This window comes from Cibotium barometz, chromosome 58 (genome assembly GCF_041138505.1).
Source record: "Cibotium barometz isolate CiBa-2024 chromosome 58, ASM4113850v1, whole genome shotgun sequence".
Taxonomy (NCBI): domain Eukaryota; kingdom Viridiplantae; phylum Streptophyta; class Polypodiopsida; order Cyatheales; family Cibotiaceae; genus Cibotium; species Cibotium barometz.
This window is the reverse complement of record NC_141103.1, coordinates 32,139,214-32,165,808: the sequence shown is the minus strand read 5'-3', so window position 1 is coordinate 32,165,808 and position 26,595 is coordinate 32,139,214. Positions and strand designations below refer to the sequence as shown.

The window sequence follows — 26,595 nt, the reverse complement described above, 5'->3', positions numbered from 1 at the left end:
CATCGTTTATACATCTGTGTTCGATAAGAGGCAATAGAAGATACACACATTGCCGATTGGGAGAAACCTAATCATCAGGGTTACAACGCTGAGTAAGGCAAAAATACTTACATTGCTTCATGCTTAATGGCCCCCGTGCCGAAGACAAATACCCAAGACAATCAAGCATGATGTGAACTTGTGAACGAGAAACAGAAATAGGGTCTTCTATTTTAGCTCTAGCTTATTCTGTGCCACACTTTGTTGTTAAGCCCTCACATTATGAGACCAGCCCAAGGAGAAGTCAATCAGATAAATTACAACACAAGTCAGTACACTAAGCTCATTCATCAAACACGATCATAGCAAAGGAGTGACTAAAAGGCAATGTGGGAAACCTATCATGTGACACGCAAAAATATCATTGACCTCACATTGGTGGATGAAAAGATCAACTTGGGCTAAATACACTACGTATGTGATGCAATATAAGGCCACAAACAAAAAGTAGGTTCGACCTAGCGGGGTAGGAACCAACTAAAAGCCCCAACTGCCAAAGCCCTACACATTTGGATGGAAAACTGAAGAAATGTTAAAGGCCTATCTTGACTCAGCAGGAGCTTCACATTAACAGAAAATTCCGTCCAATGACTAGATTAAGTCGTTAGGAAAGAACTTCTATAATCAAACAGCTGCCACAACAGATTGTTATTGATATAATCTTGAAACAACAAAAAAATTTATAAATCATCATGCTGCATGCACCACCCAAGGACTAAGTACTCTGACAGCCCTGGATACTGCCTCTGCCTGCATTGGTGTTCCTTACTAATCTGAGCACTTGATTGCACAAACCACCATGTGAGGAAAATGAAAGTAGAAAGTAAGAGCTAACTGCCTCTAAAACACGACCGTATCGAGCATGGTCCCAAGGGTCTGGACAATATTAGAAGACATCAGATTTGAGACATGCTCCTCCAAATGTTTCTTGGCATCTTGTCGTCCAACATTTGCAATAGCCAGCTTCTCAGGAGGTAGTTGATCTTCTTCCTGAACAGCTTTATTGTACTTGATGGCAAGATCAAGCATCTCCTGCAAAGAAGCAAGTAAGCCTTGATTGAGATTGCAATAACAAAACAAACATTGCCAAAACAGTGCACTGTAAAGCAATATCCAAACAGATTTGATATTAGCTCATATGGACGCCTACATACATGTAACTGCGAACAATAATCATGTTTATCTGGACACAAAGCAATACCCTTCACTTAAGATTATACTACAGCTGGCCCAACAAGCGCTACTATTGAGGTGGAGATCCTGCAAAGTTGGCATCTATCTACCCTTGAGGGCACTACAAGAGACATCTTTACCCCTTTTGGCATCTTATTTGGAGTTTTAATAAACCTACTCAGTTCAGAGGATTACTGGTGCTTGCTTTAATTTTTGAACTGGTCAGGATCGTGGGATGCCACATCCCCACAAGAGAAGCATGTACTGACATCCTCCGTGGGAGATTGGAGTCTTGGGATCTGCAAGAGCAGACTCTTAGTCAATGCTCATTGGGACCCATGACAGTGGCTGTTCCACCCATGCGCGCCACAGGCTACAACGGATACACAGCTCAACTTGGAAAAAAGCTTCAGCTCCAAGGCAAAGGACACACCCCCTTCTAAACTGCTTGTTGGGCTCTGACAGCCATCATCCATACTGCACAGAAAGTCTTTATTACAATGTGGCTTAGGCCTCGGTTAAAAAGGATGAATCATGAACGTTCTCTGGTTACTTCTTCATGTAGGCTTAGGGGCATGGATTGTGGCCATGCTTGACGGTATTGTAATTGCCTATAGCTCAGCAGTTTGAAGGAAGATGGCCCAACTTATCTCAGCACAGGGGTCAACTTTCATTTCTTGGGATCCACTGATTGGACTACGCAGAATAATGGCTGCATACAGTGTTACTTAGTATGCACCTTTGAACAACGGAATGAAATGGGTCCCAAAAACTGCTTGGCATTTTGGCAGTCCCCACGTTTTACAAATCAGCAAGAGCATTGCCTCGCATATTTGGCCGCTCGATGAGGACAATTGAGTACCTCACTCTACTGTCAGCATGCACATGCTCAATATTTCGGCAATGCACAACAGCCAAGACTCCAGCACAACATAGACATGCATCTTACAAAAAGAAGTTGTGCCATCACTGATGCTCATGGCAAGCTTGATGGCACATGCACCGAAAATGGAGTTATATGGTCATGTCATTCTAACAAATTTTCATCTGCTTTCACCATGGCTCAAAGATATGATAGGGCATGTATATCCTAGGAGCCCAAGCACATAAACAAGTGAGCAGGGTAAAAGCCTTTATCCCTCTCTGTAAAGTTTCAAAAAAGCTAACCATCACCACAGCATACATGCCAAAACACACCGCCAATACAAGAAACAGATGCTTCATAAACGATGACTTACTTGTACAGTAGTCTCATTTGTTTTTGCATGATTATCAAACCGCTCAAGGGTGAGACCATCTGTCCATTTCCTTTTATGCAAATTAAGTAGCATTTTCTCTTCCAGCTCATTCTTCCGATAATTGATGGCAATTGAGTAGTAGTGTCGATTCAGTCCATGAATCAAGGCCTATATACACGTCAAATAGTTTGCTATACACCACATTGAAATGAGCATCCATGTATTGAGCACTCTCTCTCTCTCACCCCCTCCCCCCCACCCCCCACAAATGCGCAATTAAGTGACAAGTTCTTTTAATGTTCTTTGATGCTCTGTGAGCATTTGGCATACCTAGTAAAAAGTCGGCCATTAAAAGAACCAAACCTGAATGGAGGGCTTATTAAGATGCCCAAGGTTAGAGGTTGTCTGCCGAGGTTCTTGTCCCAGCATCATTGTTTGTGGATTGATCAGTCGAAAAGCATCAATCACAACCTTGCCTTTCACACTCTGAATTGGATCCACAACAACTGCAACTGCCCTCTGATTCAAAGCTTCAAAACTCTGTACAAAAGTTCTAAAACTTTAGACAAGTTCTTCCAGTAATTAGTTATGTAATGAAAGTGACACTTGGAAGTCCAAGATAGAAACAGAGAGCCAAACAGCCGTAAATTACAGAACCTCTCTATGCATGACGATGTTGGACAAAAAGCAATCTACAACCACTAACATCAAACAAAAACACACAGATGTGATAGCATGCGCACATGAGATCGTTGGAAATTAGTACTCCACCCTCATTGTTATTGTCTGGGTAACGATCAGGTAGCTCTATTATGTAAGGCCCCCTTTATAAGGAGTAGCCATTGTGTCTTGAGTATGCCCCGACACCCAACATCACCCAAATTAGACACGAGCACCCAACAAACGACCTCGGATGGGCCTGAAAGCTGCACCAAAACCTATGGTCTTTTGTTTAGTCTAATATTATGATGTGGTCAGTTCAGTCCATCTGAACCAGTCGTAGGGTAACCGACATTGCCAGACCTACCATACAACCAACTCTTGGTATTATATATAGACAGGTTCAGCAACCTCCTCTCTCATATTAAGATCACTTAAGATATATCTTCACTGCGTTGTGCACCCTTTCTAATGCATAACATCCTCTACCTAAGAGTCCACCTAGATCGCTATCAGATTTCCTTGCCAGAGCACACGAATGGGAAGATGCCATCAATTTGGTTTGCAACAGAACTTCAGTATTGTTCTCTCTCTCCCTCGCATTAAGTTCTTTGCCTCTATGAGGTCAGAGGGTCAAAATTGGGATCAACAAGTCAAGTGAAGCTCTCACACGCAGATGCATCAAGATCTTGCCCCAAAAATATGATGGTTTGATCACTTCTCTGAACACCCAAGTGAGGATTCCTTCTAAAACTTCTTTTTTGAGGAGTTTAGTGCTATGCTCCTAGAGGAGGAGATGTGTCGCAAGGCTCCAGAACCTTAGCCCTATTGAGAGGATCTATGGTTGGGTGTAACCCGGGTAGGGACTTTACTCAACTATTAAATAAGAGATTTAAGACATTATGACAAATTATAAACCATTCATTCAATCACATTGCAACACAAGAAACTAACGTAATGAGATATTGAACACCACATTGAACTGGAACAGCCAGCAGCCCCTGTGGCGATGAAGTATTAGCACTGGGGCATCCTAAAAGATCACGATTCCACATGAAAAGAAAAGGCAAACATGAACAGTGGCCCCAGAATGAGAATGTTTTCCTAGTCACAACCCTTGTCTCCCCATGGGGTAGACGACACAGTGCTCATGCCAAGGCTCCTAGTGTCTAGCATTGTGGGTTTCACCACCCTGTGTGCCATTTGCAGCCTCTGAGGCCTTACAGTTGCACTACGTGTACTTGCCAACTTTTCAAAGCAAAGAGAGTCCTTGGGACATATCATAAATACCTCGAACCAACAGGCTGGTGTCGGTCTCCAATCTCCAACGTGCTCCAACGCTCCGGATCAATAATCAGATGAAGGCCATGTATGATGGCAGCCTTCAAAATTCTCCTCTCGAGAACTCTCGGTTTCCATGCCCACAAGTACAATGATGACACGTACTCGTAAACGATGTAGAAGAGCCTTCAAAAGCAAATATGCCATGCATCCACACGGAATACTCCAGCAGCCGTTACACAAGCAAACCAGCCACTACACAGCTTATGGACTGTCACAACTGTACCGCAGCAAAGGGTGCGATGAGACAGGAAGCCTTCAAACAAAAACCCGGCAGGCAATTCCCTCAATTCAATCGCAACACATCTTGAAGATGATGTCTATTGTACGGCTCTGCCATACAGGTGTACAGACAGCGCTACAGAATTCTGTGCAGCATACAGACAACGGCCAGGCAATCGGCGGACCAGTGAAAGACAGGTGTGCACCCAGTGAAGGTGAAAATGTGCCTGTGATTTGAGACTTCTCCAACCAACATAACTTCATCAACTTGAACCAATTTGTTTGGGTTGTATTCACTCCCTGTGTGGAGAAATCTGGCCTTTTAGGCCCATGACACTTATACATATAAATACTCCAAGAAATACAAATGTATTGAGGGAAGGGCCGGCCCTTTCCAGCCCCAGCGTTGGTGTCATGTGTATTTTGGTATTTCCAGTATTTATGTTGCTAATGTTGTTTTCATTGTTAACTTTAGTTAAGTGTTCTAAATATGTGTATATTGTCTTCCGATTTGTAGGCCTCTTATAGGGAGCAGTCAGTATCACCTTTGTACGGGGTTCCTGAAAATGCACCTAGTGACATTGCCTCTCAAGTAAAGCTAAAGCTGCATACCCTCTGGCTACCCTATCCTGAGCTGCCTGTCTCATGGAGAACCTCCCCGCCAGGCTAGTAAAGGTGACACCCAAATATACATATGAAGTCACTACATCCACACGTCTGTCCTAGTATATGATGTGGGTGGTCTCTCGCCCCTGCTTCATGGTATTGAAAATCATAAACTTGGTTTTACCAAGATTGATCGTTAGGCCCCTCTGATTACAAAACTCTCCCAAGGCATCCATGTGCCATTGTAACCCCTGCTATGTATCCGAGACAAGTATTACATCGTCTGCGTAAAGCATCAAAGCTACATATAGATCTGCCAAAGATGATCCACTACCCCTCCCTCTGCCCACAAAATCTGCTAGCTCATCAATGTATAATCCAAACAGGGTGGGAGATAATGGACATTCTTACTTAACACCAATAGTGCCAGCAAGCTCCTCTAATAATCCGCCCAAGCATCGCACAGGACCCACAACTCTCTCATACAAAGAAATAATCCCCCATATCATCTCTGATGGTATCCCAAGTGTCTACAATCTCTGCATAAGTATGTCGCAAGGCACAATGTCAAATGCCATGCGGAAATCCACAAAACAGCAATATAATCTATGTCTATGTGCCTTCGCCTCCTCTATCAGGCTCTTGAGTGTGAAGATATGATCAAGAGTGGAGTGGTTTCGGCGGAAACCAACCTGCCCAGTAGCTCTGAATCTAGACATCTCTGCCAATTTACTGAGCTCATGACTGACCCATAAAGTTTGGCCAGTGGGTGGCCTACCATGACAATCCTGTAGTTACCCGGATCCATAGGGTCGCCCAGCCTTATGGATGGGGGCAATAGTGTGTAAAGTCCATGCGGGCGGGAACCCCTCTACGATAGCCCTGTTAAAGAGAGGTGCTATAAATGGCGCCACCGTGTCGGCTACATATGAAAAATGCTCACCTCTAAGGCCTGTGTGGTCCTCCGCGTGTCTATGCTGGAGTCTGTGTATAGCACTCTCCATATCTGTTGTAAAGAAAGTAGAGTGAGTGGCCCCAAGCTCTAAAGGATAGGGTATGGGCGGCTGATCTGGCACATCATATAGTGCCTGAGCATACATATGCCAGATCTCGGGGTCAGAGATAGGGGTGGGTGAACGGTGTTCCCGTAGCCTCCGCCAAGCCTCAGCTGAATTGTTGCTCAAAAATAAGTGGTACATGTCCCAGTGTTTGGTTTCCTCGAACGTGCGTTTCTTACGGCGAGTTAAAGATTGGTTAAGTCTCTGAGTCTTGCGGCCCGAGATTTCACCTCTCTACCTCCCGTTTGAGACGTGAACGAGTAGCCCGACACTCGTCATCGTACCAACTATTTTGGGGCATCTTTCCAGTGTTACTCTTGGCAGTACTCCTACATGAATGTGGGAAGCTCAATAGGGCGGATGTATGTAATAAATCTGTAAGCTGTGTAGTAAGAGTGTCAAGAGGTGAGTTCTCTCGAGGTAAAGCCTTTGTGAATAGATCTGCAACATTATCCTGTGTAGGGCCGTAAGATAAACTGATCTCCCTTGCATGTAACCTCTCTCTAACATAGTGATAATGTATCTCAATGTGCTTGGTACGTGCATGAAATACGGGATTTCGTGCCTCGACCATAGCACTCTGGCTATCAGTGAGAATGGTGGTGGGTGTCTGCTGACACTCACGAAGATCAGCCAAATAATCTCCTCAACCATACACAATCTACTGTAGCTGTGAACACTGCCCTGTACTCAGCCTCGCAAGTAGATGTGGCAACAGTGGGTTGCTTTTTGCTCAACCAAGATATGCATGAACTGCCAAGAAAAAAACAATTCCCACTGGTGGATTGCTTGGTATCATAATCACCAGCCCAATCTGAATCACTGTATGCATAAAGCTGCAGGCTGCCCCCCCTGGGATAGAACAAACCAAGATCCAAGGTACCCTGAAGATAACAAAAAATGCATTTGACTGCTTGCCAATGCTTTGTGCCTGGGCTGTGCATGAATTTGCTCAACAAAGACACCCCAAAAGATATGCCAGGCCTCGTGTTACACAAGTAAATAAGGCATCCCACTGCCTGGCTGTAAATGCCGATCTCAAAAGGCTCTCCAATATCACGCATAGTAAGCCGTACACCTGGTTCTACTGGAGTAGAAATGGGCTTACATTCATCCATGTGAAACCTTTTTAGCAAACTTTTTATGTACTTAGTTTGCTGCATAACAATGCCATCATCTGTATGCATAACCTATATGCCGAGATCGTAGTGTAAAGGCCCCAAATCTGACATCAAATTCGGCTTTCAAATCTGAAATTTGTGCTTTGCTAGTCCCTGTAATGAGCATGTCATCTACATACAAGATGACTATGAGAATATCGGCACCAATTTTCTTCACATACAATGTGCTTTTAGCTGGACTATTCACATAACCTTGGCTGGTTAGATGAGCAGGTATTTTATCATACCAAGCTCTTGGAGCTTGCTCTAACCCATACAATGCTTTGTGTAACCTGCTGTCATGTGCATGAAAGATGCCATGGACATTCTCAGATGCTGGTCCAGAAGAGGCAGCCAGATAAAGAGTATGAGAACTAGATAGAACCAGGATGATAGAGCACAGAGCACTATTGGCAGTATGGACTTGGAGATAGATGGAAGGAAGTCCTGTCAGCTGCGTTAGATACAAAGGAGGACAATCGGCTGCAAATGGGCTGTCGGCTGTACTTGATCAGGGGCGGCGGCTGCACTACAGGAGGCTGTCGGCTGCAAGCGCTACATGTATTATGAGCTAGACCAGTCGGACAAGCATGAAACGGAATTCATGAATTGTGGACTGGCCGACCAGCAGTCGGCCAGTTGGCCAAGTCTTTACAAAGGCCTATAAATAGGGATGAAGGCTCCTCATTGTAATCATTCGTTCCTTTATGGGGTGGATCATTAGGGCCCAAGTAGGGACTAGACTTTTGGGTGTTTATCACCTTTTCTACAAGACAGCCTAGGGCTGTGGACTGAGTACCTTTTTGTACCATATTAATACACTGAATTTCCAGCATATCTCTCTCTCTCTCTCTACTCTCTTCATGTCTGCGTTTTGCATCAGATGGTTTCCAGTGGTGTTTAGGGCTGAAAGAAGACCCCTAGAGCTTCCGCGTGTTACACCTGCATACTTTATGTTCCTCACCAAGAACTACAAAACCAATGGGCTGATTTACATATACTTCCTCCTATAAATCCCCATTTAAGAATGCAGTTTTGATGTCCAATTGATGCACTTTCCATCCTTTATGTGCAGCCAATGCAATCACTGATCTTATTGTAGTCATTCTCGAGCTAGGAGCAAAAGTCTCCCCATAATCTATTCCCTTTTTCTAAGAGTAGCCTTTAGCCACAAGTCTTGCTTTGTACCTGTCAATAGTACCATCAGACTTCCTTTTGACTTTGTACACCCACTTTGTTCCAATGACATGCTTGCCTTTCAGCAAATCCACAAGATCCCAAGTATTATGCTGCTCGTAATGAGGCTAGGATCTCATTTTTGAAAAGAAAGCTGGAAAATCAGAAAATGAATGAAGGAGATGATATGTCTAGCCACTTAAACAAGCTGCAGGATTTGAGAGAGCAACTCATCAATGTGGATGAGATCATTCCTGAGACGCAGCTTGTGTCCACCATCTTGCACTCTTTGCCAAGATCTTACTTGGCTTTTCATACCTCTTTGAACCTCGGCATGAGGAATGCCGTTGAACCCCTCAAGTATCAGGAACTTGTTGCTCTCTTACTACAAGAGGAGCAAATGAGGAAGAATATGCATATGAACACAAATGCTGAACAAGCATTTACTACAGGTCAAAAGGGGAAAGGAAAAACTCAGCCAAAGAGTTCAAATCAAAATTCAGGTGATGGTGGTTCTTCACAGGATACCAAGAAAGGTGATGGACAGCCCAAGAAGAAGGGCAAATGTCATTACTGTAAGAAGCCAGGTCACTACATCACGGAATGTAGGAAGAGGATTGCCAAAGAGAAGGCAAAGGAAGCTGGGATGTCTGTTAATGATGCTTCTAAAGCTCCTCCAGAGACTGCTTCTTTTGTTGAGGACAGGGATAACTGTTTTTATACATGCAGCTATGATGTCTCTTGGTCTTCACAGGCACTCAGTTTGACAGAGCATGCATGTACTTGGTATTTTGATAGTGGTGCCTCAAAGCACATTACATCTCGCAGGGATTTGTTTAGTCATGTTGGCCCTGCCCCTGTTGGCAAAACTGTTCAGTGTGCCAACAATGCTTCATATCCAGTTCGTGGCATTGGGGAGATTCAGCTCACAGCCATTGATGGCACCATTCTCCGCCTTACAGATGCCTTATATGTACCAGGGATAAAGAAGAATTTGTTGTCCATTTCTTCTTTAGCACATTGTGGTATGCAAGTCCACTTTGATGATGATAAATGCATGGTCAGAGACAAAGCTAATGCCTTGACCTTGATGCTTACTGGTACATTATGTCATGGACTTTATCAGTTGGATGCATTTCAGCCAGAGGATCAGTCTGCTTATCATGCATTCACTCTTACTCCAGCTATGGTTGATGCGGAGTTATGGCATGCTCGCATGGGGCATGTAAATTTTGGTAGTCTTATGCTTATGCAGCGACATAACATGTTTACAGATCTACCTCTCATGGAGAAGCCTCCAGATCACATTTGTGAAGGATGTATTTTGGGAAAAATGCACAGGTTTTCCTTCCCACGTGATCAGGCTCTAAGAGCAACTGCAAAGTTGCAACTTATACACAGTGATCTTTGTGGTCCCATGCAGACGAAGTCATTAGGTGGTTGCTTCTATTTTGCAACATTTATTGATGACTTCTCTCGTATATGCTGGGTCTATCCTTTGACACAGAAATCACAGGTATATGATGCATTTTTGGCCTTTGTAGCACTTGCTGAGACAGAGTCAGGATGCAAGGTCAAGACTCTCCGTTCTGACCGAGGGGGGGAATATATGTCACATATGCTGAATTCCTTTCTTGGGAGTAGAGGTATAAAACATCAGTATACTACTCCTTACACTCCACAGCAGAATGGGGTTGCAGAAAGGAAAAATCAGTCACTCATGGAGATGGCCAGATGTATGCTAAAGGCAAAAAGGCTACCACATATCTTTTGGGTGGAAGCAGTCATGTGTGATTGTCATATTTTGAATCGATGTCCCACAAAGGCATTGGTTTCTATTACTCCTTTTGAGGCTTGGCATGGCCGCAAGCCTTCTGTATCGCATTTTCGTATCTTTGGGTGTCTTGCATATGCACACATACCCAAAGAGTTGAGGAGGAAGCTGGATGATAAAGCCACAAAATGCATTTTTGTTGGGTATAGCCGTGAGAGCAAGGGCTACAGGTTATATGACCCACTATCCAGGAAGATATTCACTAGTCGGGATGTGATTTTTGATGAAAAATCAGAAATATCCATGGCTGGTTATGAGGCAAATCAGGCTGAAAATGATGTGTTTGAAGGTCTACTACCCATGGAGTTTCATTCCACAGTTGGTGATCCAACTCATGAGGGTACAGGACAGCCAGCAAATGATGTAGGTGGTGCAGAAATTCAGCAGCAAAATGAGCCAGAAGCTGAACCAAATATGGGGCAGCAGGCACCACAGGTCAGACACATACCTAGATGGTATTTGACGACATTACAGGACAGCCATTTAGAGGGTCCTCTTGCTGGTCGTACTCGTAGGGAAACAAGGACCAATGAGCATGCACACATCATGGATTTGAATCTGGTTATGGCAGCCAGTTTACAGGATGATGGTGAGCCTGATTCATTTGTGGATGCACGAGATAATGTGCATTGGAACAAAGCCATGCAGGATGAGCTTGATTCTATTAAAAAGAATCAAACATGGGATTTGGTTGATCTGCCCAAAGGCAAGAAAGCAATTGGTACTAAATGGGTCTATAAGTTGAAAAGACATGCAGATGGATCCATTGACAGGTACAAAGCCCGTCTAGTTGCAAAGGGCTATGCACAGAAGAAGGGCATTGATTATGAGGAGACATTTGCTCCTACATCCCGTATGTCGACACTTAGGTGTGTCATTGCATTGGCTGCACATCGTGGTTGGGTTGTTCACCAGTTGGACATAAAGACTGCATTCCTACATGGGGACCTCGAGGAGGAAGTTTATGTATTTCAGCCCATGGGTTTTGCAGAACATGGTCATGAGGGGAAAGTATGCAGGCTGAAAAAGGCCTTGTATGGTTTGAAACAAGCTCCACGAGCTTGGTATGCAAAAATAGATGCTTTTCTACTCACTCAGGGATTTGTGAACAGTCCATCAGAAGCCACTCTGTATGTAAAGAAAGAAGAGACAGATCTGCTGGTCATCAGTCTTTATGTGGATGATCTCTTGCTCATGGGATCAAATGATGACAAAATTGCAGCTTTTAAGGAGATACTGCAACAGACATTTGACATGTCTGACTTGGGGCTTGTACATTACTATTTGGGCATACAGTTTGTGCAGGATAACAGAGGCATTGGGTTGTTGCAATCACGTTATGTTGCTAAACTTCTGGGAAGTTTAAATTTCAGGATTGCAAGCCTATTAGTACTCCTATGGAGCCTGGGATGAAACTGTCACTACAAGATGACAGTATTTCCTTTGATGCCACTACATATGCTCAGGCTGTTGGGTGCCTCATTTACTTGTGTAATACAAGGCCAGATATTCAGTATGCAGTCTCTCAGTTGAGCAGATTTATGCACAGCCCGCGGTTGTCACATTGGTAAGCTGTGAAGCGTGTATTCCGTTATTTGCAGGGTACCTTGTCTCTTGGATTGCTTTATCCTGAGGGGGGTGACATGCAGTTATACGCTTACAGTGATTCAGATTGGGCTGGTGATTTTGATACCAGACATTCCACTAGTGGAAATTGTTTCTTTCTTGGCTCTTCATGCATTTCTTGGCTAAGCAAGAAACAGACCACAGTGGCCACTTCGTCTTGTGAGGCAGAGTACAAAGCAGCCTACACTACTACTGTTGAGTGTGTTTGGCTGCGTCGTCTCATGACTGATATGGATATTTCAGTGGAGGAGCCTACACCTATCTATACTGATAGTCAGAGTGCCATTGCTGTGGCCAGGAATCCTGTGTTTCATGCTCGCACGAAACACATTGAGATTCACTATCATTTTGTTCGGGAGAGACTCCAGGCAGGAGATATCAGTCTGATCTACTGTCCTACAGATCAGAATGTGGCAGACATCTTCACCAAGGCATTACCACGTCCGAAATTTGAAGCATTCCGCAATGCTTTGAATTTGTTTCCTTTTGGTGGATGATGTACAGTGATCACATATCACTCCAGGGGGGTTTGTTGGGTTTTATGCTGTGTATGCACCCAAAGGAGTGCTAGTGATCATCAGTAGATTACTGGGACACTTTTTACTTCAGTTAGTGGAGGTTTTTTCCCCCAGTTTAGCTCAGTTTCACTTATATGCAGTTTATAAGTGTTTTGGTCCACCCGGCACATTTTATGGCCGGACATGTGAACACTTATCTTTAGGGTCACTATAATGTGGCTATTGTACTTCACTTTTTTCATCAAGCAATAGACTGAAGTCGTATTCTCTCTCCCTGTTGGTTTCTACGCCTGCTTGAAGCTCCTGTAAACCCTAACCCTAACACTTCATTGCCTTCACCTTAATATTTATACAAAAAAATCGAGGGAGAAGGGGCTGAAATTTGAGCGAAACTGTCGTACTGGAGAGGTTTCGAGGTTTTTAAAAACCGTTTCAAGGTTTTGAGGTTTCGAAAGCTAGAAACGGGTTTTTTTGTTACTATGGCTTGGAATGCCTCTAAAGCCTTGCCCGTGATGGACACTTTTTGCCGATGAGTCTTCATGCCCTTGAGCAAATCAATGAGGTGCAAGGTCAAAAACCTTGTCCATGTGTGTCCTGTAGGCCTAACAAAGACCCACAAATGAGCGGATTTCCTAGGCTGTAGTAGGAACATCCCAACTAAGAATGGCCTCTACCTTTTCAGGATCGAGACTAAGACTTGATGAAGTGATGATATATCGTAGGTAATGGATTTCCAGTACTCCAAACTCACTCTTCTTGGCATTCATAAACACAGACTGCCCAGCCCATGGATTGTGGACAAAGGCTATGCCCAACCTTCTAGAAGCAAGCGCCTGCCTCCCCAGCTTGCTGGGGAATTTACGCAGCATTTATTAGGATTTTTGGAGCATTTAATGCTGAATTTACTCAGTCGTGGGATTTTTCTGCTGGCCGCCTGCTCTTATACTGGCCGACTGCTGCTAAAGAGTAGTATAAATAGGAGAGGTCCACAATCCCATCAATCATCTCAGTATTCACCAAGAGCTCAAGCCAATCAAGGGCTAGACAAGCCAAGGAGATTGCTAAGCAAAGGAGTGGACTTCTGAAGGTCAAGGGCCGGGATTTCCCAGCCAAGAAAGGTCAAGAATTCTGTATTTGTTTTCAGATTTACATCATTCTAATAAAGCAAATACACCATCCGTGGTGGGGGCCCTACAGAGGGTAATTGGGACGCCAATACTGTGTCCTTCTCCATCTCCCCCTTCTCTCTCTATTTTCTAATGAGCAGATCTTGGGTGGATTGTCAATCCTCCCATGGCTTCTTAAATTTGATTAAACTCCTCTAGGTGGTTTTTAGCCTCCGGAAGCCTCCATAAGTCTCCCACACAGATAGTGGATGGTCAGATTGCGTTCCGGAAAGGAATTGCATTTCCCTGCTATGGCGAGCTTCGGCAACGAGAGAGACCCAGAACCATGGGACCAGAGTGCACCAGGCAGCCCAGCTAGGGCACCCAGCTTGAGTGTCACAGACATGTTCCAGCAGATGATGCGAGCACTCGCAGAACAGACAGCCAAGTTGGATGAGCAGAAGGCGCGGATCTTGGCTCTGGAGGAGCGTACCCGCTCTCCAGCGTCGCGTTTTCCATCTCCTCCTCCCTCTCCTTCCTTATCCCAGATACCAGATCCTCATCACAGGGACCCTCTCGCGGGGTCACAACAAGCTCCTTGCTTGAGTTGCTTGAGTTGCGTGCATTGGAGATCCGACAACGAGAAGACGACGCCATGCGACACGTGGAGCACGAGCGTTACCTCAGAGCTTTGGACGCCAAATTGACACCGGCGGCGCTCTCGAATCATTTCCCTGAGAAAATGAATTTCAGTAAGTATAATGGTAAACTCGATCCCACAACTCTTTATTCATGGTTACATCAATTTGAAGCTTACTTTGCCGCAGTGAGGAAAACAGATACTGACAAAGTGATCTTAGCCAATTGGTACTTGGAAGGTGAGGCCATTCCTTGGTGGACTCAGTGGGCTCATGCCCACACCAGAGCAGGTATGGCAGCTTATGTGTGGGACAAGTTCGTCCGCGACCTTAAGCAGCAGTTTCTACCGCCCCACTACCTTGAGCGACTCGAAGACGAGTTCAGGGGAGTGCGTCAGAACGCGCAACCGATCCTTCAGTTTGTCAATAAAATTTCGACCTTGTGACTACAATTAGGCTTATCTGATACGGACAAGAAAGGGCAGTTTTTGTATGGCCTAAACGCAAATCCAATGGGAGGTGCGTATGTTTAAGCCAGCCACCTTTGTGGATGCACTCTCGCTTGCGCAGAGTGCAGAAATGAAACACAATGGTGGCAAGCCCAAGACTTCCCAGTCGGCTTCTCCCAGGGCTAACGCCTGGGGGGCAAAAGCCAGAACCAGATGGGGTCTTCCCCAGAACAGAGCCCGGGAGCCTCTGGCTCCAAGAACTCGAACAATGCGTCTAAGCTTACTCCAGACCAGAAAGCCGAGGCAGGCAAGACAGGTGGCAAGTTGAGTGCTGAGGAGCTTTCTCAATACAAGGAGGGGGGTAGATGTTTCTTTTGTCATACAAAAGGACATACTTCTCGGGATTGTCCGAAGAAGCCTCCAAACGCCGCCGCCGCCTCCACAGCTTCCGTGGTGAGCTCAGCTCCCACACAGACCCCAGCGGCTAACCCTAGTTCTTCAAACCCCGGTGCTTCAGTTGGAGCAATTATTAGCCGGGAGCTCGAAGATAAGCAGAAGGGCGCCCATGACCAGGAGTATGAGCGCAACGAATTGTTCAAGTCCTTTGGCTACATAGGTGGCCAGAGAGTCGTTGTCTTGTTTGACAGCGACAGCACGGAGGATGTGGTCACAGAACAGGCCGCTAGGCGTGCCCGTTTCGAGCTGACTCCGATGGACAAACAAGTTGAGGGTTTTAGCACAGGTATGACAACGAGCGTCAAGTATGAAGCTCTAGGTGCTAAGTTAGTGATTTAGGGCATAGAGTTTGTGCGTGACTTTATGGTTGCCCCTCTTGTAGGAGCAATCCAGTGGTTTCACAAGTTTCTTCCTGATGTCAAGTGGGACAAGCACACGTTCCAGATCAATCGGAATGTGTCAAACACCCCGGTGACCATTAAGTGTGAGCCAGGTATTCCGAACTTTCCGCTCATAAGCCACTTGCAGGCTAAGCGAGCAATCAAGAAAGGCGCACAGTGTGCGATGATTTACATCAAGACAGCCCAGACGGTGGCCAGTGCTTCCGAAAAGTACTCGGTTCTCCACGAAAAGTTCCAGAAGATTTTTCTTCGGGACAGCCTCCCTCCCCAGCTCCCCCGTCCAGACCGGAGGATCACAGGATTGACCTCCTCCCAAGCTCGGAACCCCCGAGCAAGTTTCCGTATCGCCTTTCTAAGGCAATGGAATCGGAGTTGGACCGCCAACTCCAAGAATTGTTGCAAGCTGGCTTCATCCGCCCCAGCGTGTCGCCATTTGCAGCACCGATCTTGTTTGTCAAGAAGAAAGATGGGTCTTCCCGGTGGTGTATCGATTATCGTGCACTCAACAAGCTGACTATCAAGAGCAGATTCTCGATGCCTCGAATTGACTATATTCTCGAGAGGCTGAATGGAGCAAAGGTGTTCTCAAAACTGGATTTAAAGAGTGGGTACCACACCATGTACGGATTGTAGAGGGGGACATCCCCAAGACAGCCTTCCGTACAAAACGGGCCCACTATGAATTTGTGGTCATGTCATTTGGTTTGACGAACGCCCCAGCTACATTTAACCGCATGATGATGCGTGTTTTCCGAGAGTTGATTGGAGAGTGTGTGTTCATATTTCTGGACGACATACTCATATTTTCAGCTACAGTTGAGCAGCATGACATTGATGTGGAGAAAGTCCTTAAGTTGCTGGAAAGTAAAGAGCTCTACGTCAATGAAAAGAAGTCAAAATTTTATCTGTTCCAGGTACATTACTTGGGATATATAATTAGTGCTGAAGGCATTCGACTTGATCCGGCTAAAGTGGCCGAGATTGCTAACCGGGAAGTACCTCAGACAGCTTATGACATTAGATCATCTGTGGGTATATACCAGGCATACTCTATCCACATCGACAAGTTTTCTGATCTCTCGCCAGATCTCACCGATCTGCGAAAGGGAGTGAAAACAAGAAGACAAAAGATTCGAATGACTCCACGAGCGTTGGAGGCATTCCAGAACCTCAAGGTGGCTTTGTCAGAAGCGCCTTGTTTAGCCCTTGCCTCGTGGGATGAACCATTTCAAGTGATCACCGATGCGAGTAACATCGCAATTGGAGGTGTATTGCAACAGAATGGTTATCCAGTAGCTTACATGTCTCGTAAGTTACTGCCCGCCGAAAAGAACTACTCAATCTATGATCGTGAACTCCTAGCAGTTATATAGGCCTTGAAACATTGGAAACATTTCCTGTATGGCCGTGACTTCAAGGTTCGCACTGACCATCAGGCATTGCGTTGGATTCAGACGATGCCAAGTGCACAGTGGAGTGATCGACAACACCGCTGGAGTCAGATATTCCAGCAGTTTGGTGGTATGATTGAGTACCTTCCAGAAAAGTCCAATCCAGTGGCCGATGCTTTGAGCAGGAAGGGACTGAAGGCCTTGGACTGTTAGGGTTAGGGTTTGGAGGTGCTGCAAACACAAGCGTGGAGAAGCAGAGAGAGAACACGACTCTTTGTGTGTATTCAGATAATGATGTGAAGTACAATAGCCACATAATAAAGTGACCTAAAAAGATGTGTTCACATGTCCGGCCATAAAATGTGCCGGGTGGACCAAAACACTTATAAACTGCTTATAAGTGATACTAAGCTAAACTGGGGGGAAAAACCTCCACTAACTGAAGTAAAAAGTGCCCCAGTGATCTACTGATGATCACTAGCACTCCTCTGGGTGCATACACAGCATAAAACCCAACAAACCCCCCTGGAGTGATATGTGATCACTGTACATCATCCACCAAAAGGAAACAAATTCAAAGCATTGCGGAATGTGTTAGAAGTCATCTCCTGTCTATTTGTATACACCAGGGCCTCTGTTGTGGGTGTGCCCGCCCGTATATCATTTTTCCACACTCCCCGTATTTTTTCCTATTTTTCCCATTTTTTTCCTAGTGGCTGGAGGGCTGCCAGGTGATGCCAGGACCACACTGAGGCTGGCCGACTGCATCTGGAGCAGTCGTGGGCTATTTCTGTGCTGGCCGACCTGATCTGAGCAGATGTGGGGACCAGATGCTGGCCGACTGCTGTTTTTCAGCAGTCGTGGACATTTCATGAGTCGTGGGCCTCTTCCAGGGCTGGCCGACTGCCCTCATGGGCTTGTATATATTCCCCCCTATCCTCCTCCACTTTCTCATTCAGTTTTCTTCGGGATCTTGTGTATAGAGAAGAGTTTACACACATCTCTCAGTGTTTCTTGTGCTGATTATTTTCTGCAGTCTACTTGCTCTTGTCTACCCAAGTTTGGATATCATTTCCGCTGCATATTCTGACATGGTATCAGAGCCCTAGGCTCTAGCAGATCTTGGGCGTTTTTCTGAGCAAGAGGGGGAGCAACAAGTTGCTGATCGGTGGACTGTTTCGGGCTGAACGGGAAGTGAAGGTGCAAGAGGAAGGCGGGCAGAAGGGCTGGACAGCCACTTGCATATTCTCTGATTTTCAGATTTTTACCCACCCACCCACCCTTTCAGGTTACTCTCCGAGATGGCGGATTTACTCGAGATGGCAGAGAAGCACGTGAAGATTCCGACCCTCCCCACGTTCCCAGTGGATCGTCAGTTGGACGGGTCCAATTATGGCATCTGGAAGGTCATGATGGAGTCAGTTCTGGAGTCATATGATCTTGCTGATTTTATTATCAAAGGGGTGCCAAGGCCGGAAGCTGAGGAAGGGGAGGTTTTATCCGCGAGGAAGGACCGAGAGGCACAGGCACAAATGTGGGACCGTGTCAACGCCAGGGTCCGGTCATTTATATTCCTCAATTGCACACCACAGGTGATCAACCATGTGAAGCACATGACGCTGGCGAGAGGCATATGGGAGCACTTGGCTTCTTTGTACAACAGGGTATCACCCATGAAGCGGATATCCTTGGAAGTGCAGATGCGGGTTATGAACCCTGCAAAGTCTTCGACGATGCGGGAACACATTAACAAGCTGCAGGCCCTTCAGCAGGAAGTCCTTCAAGCTGGGAAAGAGATATCGTCCGAAGATATGGCCATCACGTTACTTTCCCACTTGCCTGGTCAGTATTCCGCTTTCTATTCCTCGTTGATCACGAGTGGCAGGCTCAGCACCATTACTTGGGAGGAGCTTGTGCCAATGGTCTTGGACCAGGAGGAACGTTTCACGAACCCTCCTCACGGCGGAGGTTCGGAGGCCTTAACTGGCCAACGGTCGAAAGGCCGTAATACCAACAAGGGCAAAAGGAAGGCTTCACCAGATAAGTCTTCCGAGAAGAAGCCTGATCCAGAACGAGAGAAGCTGAAGGCCGAAAGATCTTGCAATGATTGTGGCGAGAAAGGCCACTATTGGAGGAAGTGCCCTAAGCGGACAGGGAAGAGTGCTGAGTCCTCAGCCTCAGCTGCGAAGACTCCGGCATTTGTGCACTTGGAGATGGTGGACTCCGATGATTCATCGTCTTCGAGCGAGGAGGCAGTTGGCTTCACCGCAAAGGATACTCGGGAATGGATTCTCGACAGTGGTGCTTCCAGGCACATGACTCCATCCCGTGACTTCTTCCTGGATCTGAAGCGGCAGTCAGGTCGTATCTTTATTGGTGATAACTCCACTATTCCGATTCATAGTGAGGGCCGGATGGAGATCATTCCCGACGGCAAGGGGGGCAAGCATGCTTCCCGTGTTCTTTATGTCCCTGCTCTGGGCTTTCATCTTTTGTCAGTGCATGAGGTATGCAAGACTGGCTTTCGGGTGGAATTTGAGGAGCATTCAGTTGCTCTAAGGGACCGTGAGACAGGCAAAGTTGTTTGGGAAGGCGGTGTGGAGAACGGTATCTACAAACTCTCTGCACTCTCCTCACTGACAGGCTCTCAGGTCGGAGACTTGTGGCACTTTCGTTTTGGCCACTTAAATGTGGATGCTTTACGGCGCGCCTTCCGGGACCAGATGGTGGTTGGCTTGCCAGATGTTGGTAGTAGGCAAGGACGCTGCAGTTCTTGCATACGTGGTAAGCAGCACAGGGAATCCTTTCCGAAGCAGGCTTCCAGGCGGGCTTCGAAACCTTTGGAGTTGATTCACACTGACCTGTGTGGACCACAGCAGATACCATCCTTGGGAGGATCTCTCTACTTCATGCTGCTTGTTGATGATTGTACCAGATTCACGTGGGTCTACTTTCTTTCACAGAAGGACCAGGCTTTTGCTCGGTTCAAGGATTGGCACGTGATGGTGGAGAAAGAGTCTGGATTTCAGGTCAAGACTCTCAGGGCTGACAAAGGAGGGGAATTCTCCTCGACTGTATTCTTTCGGTTTTGTGCAGATCATGGCATCAAGAGGGAATTGGCCAATACCGGATCGCCTTCGGAGAATGGAGTTGTTGAACGTAAGAACAGGACAGTGGTGGAGATGGCGAGGACCATGCTGGAGCATCGAGATCTTCCTCGTCCACTGTGGGGTGAGGCTGTGGCGACAGCTGTCCATACCATTAACCGCTCTCCGACGACTTCTGTACCCCATATGACTCCATTTGAGGCATATTTTGGCAGGAAACCCGATGTCTCGCACTTCCGTGTCTTTGGGAGTGACGCGTATGTACATATTCCGAAGAAGCAGAGGGGGAAGCTTGACTCCAAGTCCCGCAAGCTGGTATTTGTGGGGTATAACTCTCTTTCCAAGGGATACAGGTTGTATGATCCAGAGATGAACGAGATTGTTGTCAGCCGGGATGTGGTCTTTGACGAGCATGTTCCAGCATCCACTGTCGAGGAGCCGCCACTTCTTGGAGATCCAGAGTCTGATGATGATTCCCAGTCTATCACTCCAGTTGATCCACCTCAGTCATCACAGGAGGTTGAGCCCGCAGCTGGAGTTGAGCCCCCGCGATCACAGGAGGCTCCACGATCTGTTCGAGTACCTAGGTGGTTGATGGACACCCTTCGGGAGTCAGGTGTCACGGAGCTTCCCTCCGAGTGGACCACAGAGGACGGCCCTCGAAGATCACATCGAGTTCGAGATAAAAGCAACACGGCGGAGCTTCTTCAGGTGAACTATGCTCTTATGTCTCGTATCATGCGGGATAAAGAGCCCACTTCCGTAAAGGAAGCCCTTTCACAGGATACTTGGAGGGAAGCCATGCAGGTGGAACTTGACGCCATCGAGAAGAACAACACTTGGGAGTTGGTACCGAGGCCGTCGAGGCGGTCAGTCATTGGTGTCAAATGGGTCTTTAAGACCAAGTACGCGGCTGATGGGTCGGTGGACAAACACAAAGCCAGGCTCGTGGCTAAGGGTTATGCTCAGCGGCCAGGCATCGACTACGAGGATACCTTTGCACCGACAGCGCGGATGACCACGATTCGGACCGTTCTTGCCCTTGCTTCTTCTCAGAGGTGGCCCGTGTACCAGATGGATGTAAAATCGGCGTTCCTTAATGGTGACCTGCAGGAGGAGGTGTACGTTGAGCAGCCTCCAGGCTTCATTGTTCCAGGATCGGAAGGGATGGTCTACAGGTTACGTAAGGCCTTGTATGGTCTTAAGCAGGCTCCGCGGGCTTGGAATCAGAAGATTGATTCCTTCTTTATTCGGACTGGATTCCAGAGATCGGTTGCAGATCCGAACCTGTATCTCTTTCGGGAACGCGGCATGGTCACACTCATCATCCTTTATGTGGATGATCTCATTCTCACCGGCGGTCATGTGGAGCACATTGGAGTGACGAAGGCTGCCTTGTCAAAGGAGTTTGAGATGACCGACTTAGGCTTACTCCACTTCTTCTTGGGATTGGAGATCTGGCAGACCCAGAGGGGGTTTTTCGTCTCTCAGCAGCGGTATGTTCATGAGTTGCTTGAGGCCTTTGGGATGGAGAACTGCAAGCCTATTACTTCGCCAATGGACCCGAACACAAAGTTAACCGTTACAGATCCTAGTGAGCCAGTTGATGCCTCGCAGTACCGGAAGCTGGTTGGTTCATTGATCTGGTTGCTGAACACCAGATTGGACTTGAGCTTCTCCGTGGGGCTGTTGAGCTCTTTTATGCAGACGCCATTGAAGACTCATTGGGACGCAGGATTGCGGATCTTGCGGTATCTGCAGAGTACGAAGGATCTGGGACTCTTTTACACAGGAGGGAATGGAGTCAAGCTCCAAGGTTGGAGTGACTCAGATTGGGGAGGAGATCCAGACACGAGGAGATCTACTTCAGGATACACTTTTACCCTCGGCTCAGGAGCGGTTTCTTGGAGCAGCAAGAAGCAGCCGACTATTGCCCTTTCTTCGACAGAGGCAGAGTATCGGGCTGCTTGTGGTGCTGCTTGTGAGGTTGTATGGCTGCGGAGGCTGCTTGGCGAGATGGGGTTTCCACAGAGGGAGCCCACAGTCATCCAGTGTGATAACCAGAGTTGTATAGCTATTGCTCGGAACCCGGTTTTCCATGCCCGGACCAAGCATATAGAGATACAGTATCACTTTGTTCGTGAGAAGATCTTGGCTGGTGACATCTTGCTACTTTATTGTTCGACGGAGGACAATGCGGCGGACCTCTTCACGAAGTCTCTACCTCAGGCTACGCTCAGGCGGCACTCCAGCTCCCTGGGGTTGGTTACACAGCCAGGAGCTGAGAGGGGGTGTTAGAAGTCATCTCCTGTCTATTTGTATACACCAGGGCCTCTGTTGTGGGTGTGCCCGCCCGTATATCATTTTTCCACACTCCCCGTATTTTTTCCTATTTTTCCCATTTTTTTCCTAGTGGCTGGAGGGCTGCCAGGTGATGCCAGGACCACACTGAGGCTGGCCGACTGCATCTGGAGCAGTCGTGGGCTATTTCTGTGCTGGCCGACCTGATCTGAGCAGATGTGGGGACCAGATGCTGGCCGACTGCTGTTTTTCAGCAGTCGTGGACATTTCATGAGTCGTGGGCCTCTTCCAGGGCTGGCCGACTGCCCTCATGGGCTTGTATATATTCCCCCCTATCCTCCTCCACTTTCTCATTCAGTTTTCTTCGGGATCTTGTGTATAGAGAAGAGTTTACACACATCTCTCAGTGTTTCTTGTGCTGATTATTTTCTGCAGTCTACTTGCTCTTGTCTACCCAAGTTTGGATATCATTTCCGCTGCATATTCTGACAGAATGCTTCGAATTTCGGACGTGGTAATGCCTTGGTGAAGATGTCTGCCACATTCTGATCTATAGGACAGTAGATCAGACTGATATCACCTGCCTGGAGTCTCTCCCGAACAAAATGATAGTGAATCTCAATGTGTTTCGTGCGAGCATGAAACACAGGATTCCTGGCCACAGCAATGGCACTCTGACTATCAGTATAGATAGGTGTAGGCTCCTCCACTGAAATATCCATATCAGTCATGAGACGACGCAACCAAACACACTCAACAGTAGTAGTGTAGGCTACTCTGTACTCTGCCTCACAAGACGAAGTGGCCACTGTGGTCTGTTTCTTGCTTAGCCAAGAAATGCATGAAGAGCCAAGAAAGAAACAATTTCCACTAGTGGAATGTCTGGTATCAAAATCACCAGCCCAATCTGAATCACTGTAAGCGTAAAACTGCATGTCACCCCCCTCAGGATAAAGCAATCCAAGAGACAAGGTACCCTGCAAATAACGGAATACACGCTTCACAGCTTACCAATGTGACAACCGCGGGCTGTGCATAAATCTGCTCAACTGAGAGACTGCATACTGAATATCTGGCCTTGTATTACACAAGTAAATGAGGCACCCAACAGCTTGAGCATATGTAGTGGCATCAAAGGAAATAGTGTCATCTTGTAGTGACAGTTTCATCCCAGGCTCCATAGGAGTACTAATAGGCTTGCAATCCTGAAATTTAAACTTCTCCAGAAGTTTAGCAACATAACGTGATTGCAACAACCCAATGCCTCTGTTATCCTGCACAAACTGTATGCCCAAATAGTAATGTACAAGCCCCAAGTCAGACATGTCAAATGTCTGTTGCAGTATCTCCTTAAAAGCTGCAATTTTGTCATCATTAGATCCCATGAGCAAGAGATCATCTACATAAAGACTGATGACCAGCAGATCTGTCTCTTCTTTCTTTACATACAAGGTGGCTTCTCATGGACTGTTCACAAATCCTTGAGTGAGTAGGAAAGCATCTATCTTTGCATACCAAGCTCGTGGAGCTTGTTTCAAACCATACAAGGCCTTTTTCAGCCTGCATACTTTCCCTTCATGACCATGTTCCGCAAAACCCATGGGCTGATATACATAAACTTCCTCCTCGAGGTCCCCATGTAGGAATGCAGTCTTAATGTCCAACTGGTGAACAACCCAACCACGATGTGCAGCCAATGCAATGACACACCTAAGTGTCGACATACGGGATGTAGGAGCAAATGTCTCCTCATAATCAATGCCCTTCTTCTGTGCATAGCCCTTTGCAACTAGACAGGCTTTGTACCTGTCAATGGATCCATCTGCATGTCTTTTCAACTTATAGACCCACTTAGTACCAATTGCTTTCTTGCCTTTGGGCAGATCAACCAAATCCCATGTTTGATTCCTTTTAATAGAATCAAGCTCATCCTCATGGCTTTGTTCCAATGCACATTGTCTCGTGCATCCACAAATGAATCAGGCTCATCATCATCCTGTAAACTGGCTGCCATAACCAGATTCAAATCCATGATGTGTGCATGCTCATTGGTCCGTGTCTCCCTACGAGTACGACCAGCAAGAGGACCCTCTAAATGGCTGTCCTGTAATGTCCTCAAATACCATCTAGGTATGTGTCTGACCTGTGGTGCCTGCTGCCCCATATTTGGTTCAGCTTCTGGCTCAATTTGCTGCTGAATTTCTGCACCACCTTCATCATTTGCTGGCTGTCCTGTACCCTCATGAGTTGGATCACCAACTGTGGAATGAAACTCCATAGGTAGTAGACCTTCAAACACATCATTTTCAGCCTGATTTGCATCATAACCAGCCATGGATATTTCTGATTTTTCATCAAAAATCACATCCCAACTAGTGAATATCTTCCTGGATAGTGGGTCATATAACCGACAGCCCTTGCTCTCACGGCTATACCCAACAAAAATGCATTTTGTGGCTTTATCATCCAACTTCCTCCTCAACTCTTTGGATATGTGTGCATATGCAAGACACCCAAAGATACGAAAATGTGATCCAGAAGGCTTGCGGCCATGCCAAGCCTCAAAAGGAGTAATGGAAACCAATGCCTTTGTGGGACATCAATTCAAAATATGACAAGCACACATGACAGCTTCCACCCAAAAGATATGTGGTAGCCTCTTTGCCTTTAGCATACATCTGGCCATCTCCATGAGTGACCGATTCTTCCTTTCTGCAACCCCATTCTGCTGTGGAGTATAAGGAGTAGTATACTAATGTTTTATACCTCTACTCTCAAGAAAGGAATTCAACATGTGTGACATATATTCCCCCCCTCGGTCAGAACGGAGAGTCTTAACCTTGCATCCTGACTCTGTTTCAGCAAGTGCTACAAAGGCCAAAAATGCATCATATACCTGTGATTTTTGTGTCAAAGGATAGACCCAGCATATACGAGAGAAGTCATCAATAAATGTTGCAAAATAGAAGCAACCACCTAATGAGTTCGTCTGCATGGGACCACAAAGATCACTCTGTATAAGCTGCAACTTTGCAGTTGCTCGTAGAGCCTGCTCACGTGGGAAGGAAAACCTATGCATTTTTCCCAAAATACATCCTTCACAAATGTGATCTGGAGGCTTCTCCATGAGAGGTAGATCTGTAAACATGTTATATCGCTGCATAAGCATAAGACTACCAAAATTTACATGCCCCATGCGAGCATGCCATAACTCCGCATCAACCATAGCTGGAGTAAGAGTGAATGCATTATAAGCAGACTGATCCACTGGCTGAAATGCATCCAACTGATAAAGTCCATGACATAATGTACCAGTAAGCATCAAGGTCAAAGCATTAGCTTTGTCTCTGACCATGCATTTATCATCATCAAAGTGGACTTGCATACCACAATGTGCTAAAGAAGAAATGGACAACAAATTCTTCTTTATCCCTGGTACATATAAGGCATCTGTAAGGCGGAGAATGGAGCCATCAATGGCTGTGAGCTGAATCTCCCCAATGCCACGAACTGGATATGAAGCATTGTTGGCACACTGAACAGTTTTGCCAACAGGGGCAGGGCCAACATGACAAAACAAATCCCTGCGAGATGTGATATGCTTTGAGGCACCACTATCAAAATACCAAGTACATGCATGCTCTGTCATACTGAGTGCCTTTGAAGACCAAGAGGCATCATAGCTGCATGTATAGAAACAGTAATCCTTGTCATCAACAAAAGAAGCAGTCTCTGGAGGAGCTTTAGAGGCATCATTTACAGACATCCCAGATTCTTTTGCCTTCTCTTTGGCAATCCTCTTTCTACACTCTGTGATGTAGTGACCTGGCTTCTCACAGTAATGACATTTGCCCTTCTTCTTGGGCTGTCCATCACCTTTCTTGGTATCCTGAGATGAACCACCATCACCTGAATTCTGATTTGAACTCTTTGGCTGAGTTTTTCCTTTCCCCTTTTGACCTGTAGTAAATGCTTGTTCATCACTTGTGTTCATATTCATATTCTTCCTCATTTGCTCTTCTTGTAGCAAGAGAGCAACAAGTTCCTGATACTTAAGGGGTTCAGCAGCATTCCTCATGCTGAGGTTCAAAGAGG

At 46.3% G+C, this 26,595-nt stretch overlaps 1 protein-coding gene across 1 annotated transcript in view; it reads right to left on the bottom strand.

Annotated features, from left to right (window-relative positions):
* Window positions 1-635: 635 nt before the first annotated feature.
* Window positions 636-26,595, bottom strand: part of LOC147606167 (26S proteasome non-ATPase regulatory subunit 14 homolog) — a 36,003-nt gene continuing 10,043 nt past the window's right edge. The window contains exons 4-6 of the mRNA XM_086792356.1: window positions 2,814-2,990; window positions 2,451-2,618; window positions 636-1,071 (exon numbers count right to left, since the gene is read on the bottom strand). Coding sequence (XP_086648482.1) covers window positions 880-1,071; window positions 2,451-2,618; window positions 2,814-2,990 — 537 coding nt within the window. The 3' untranslated portion in view covers window positions 636-879. The remainder of the gene's footprint in view (window positions 1,072-2,450; window positions 2,619-2,813; window positions 2,991-26,595) is intronic.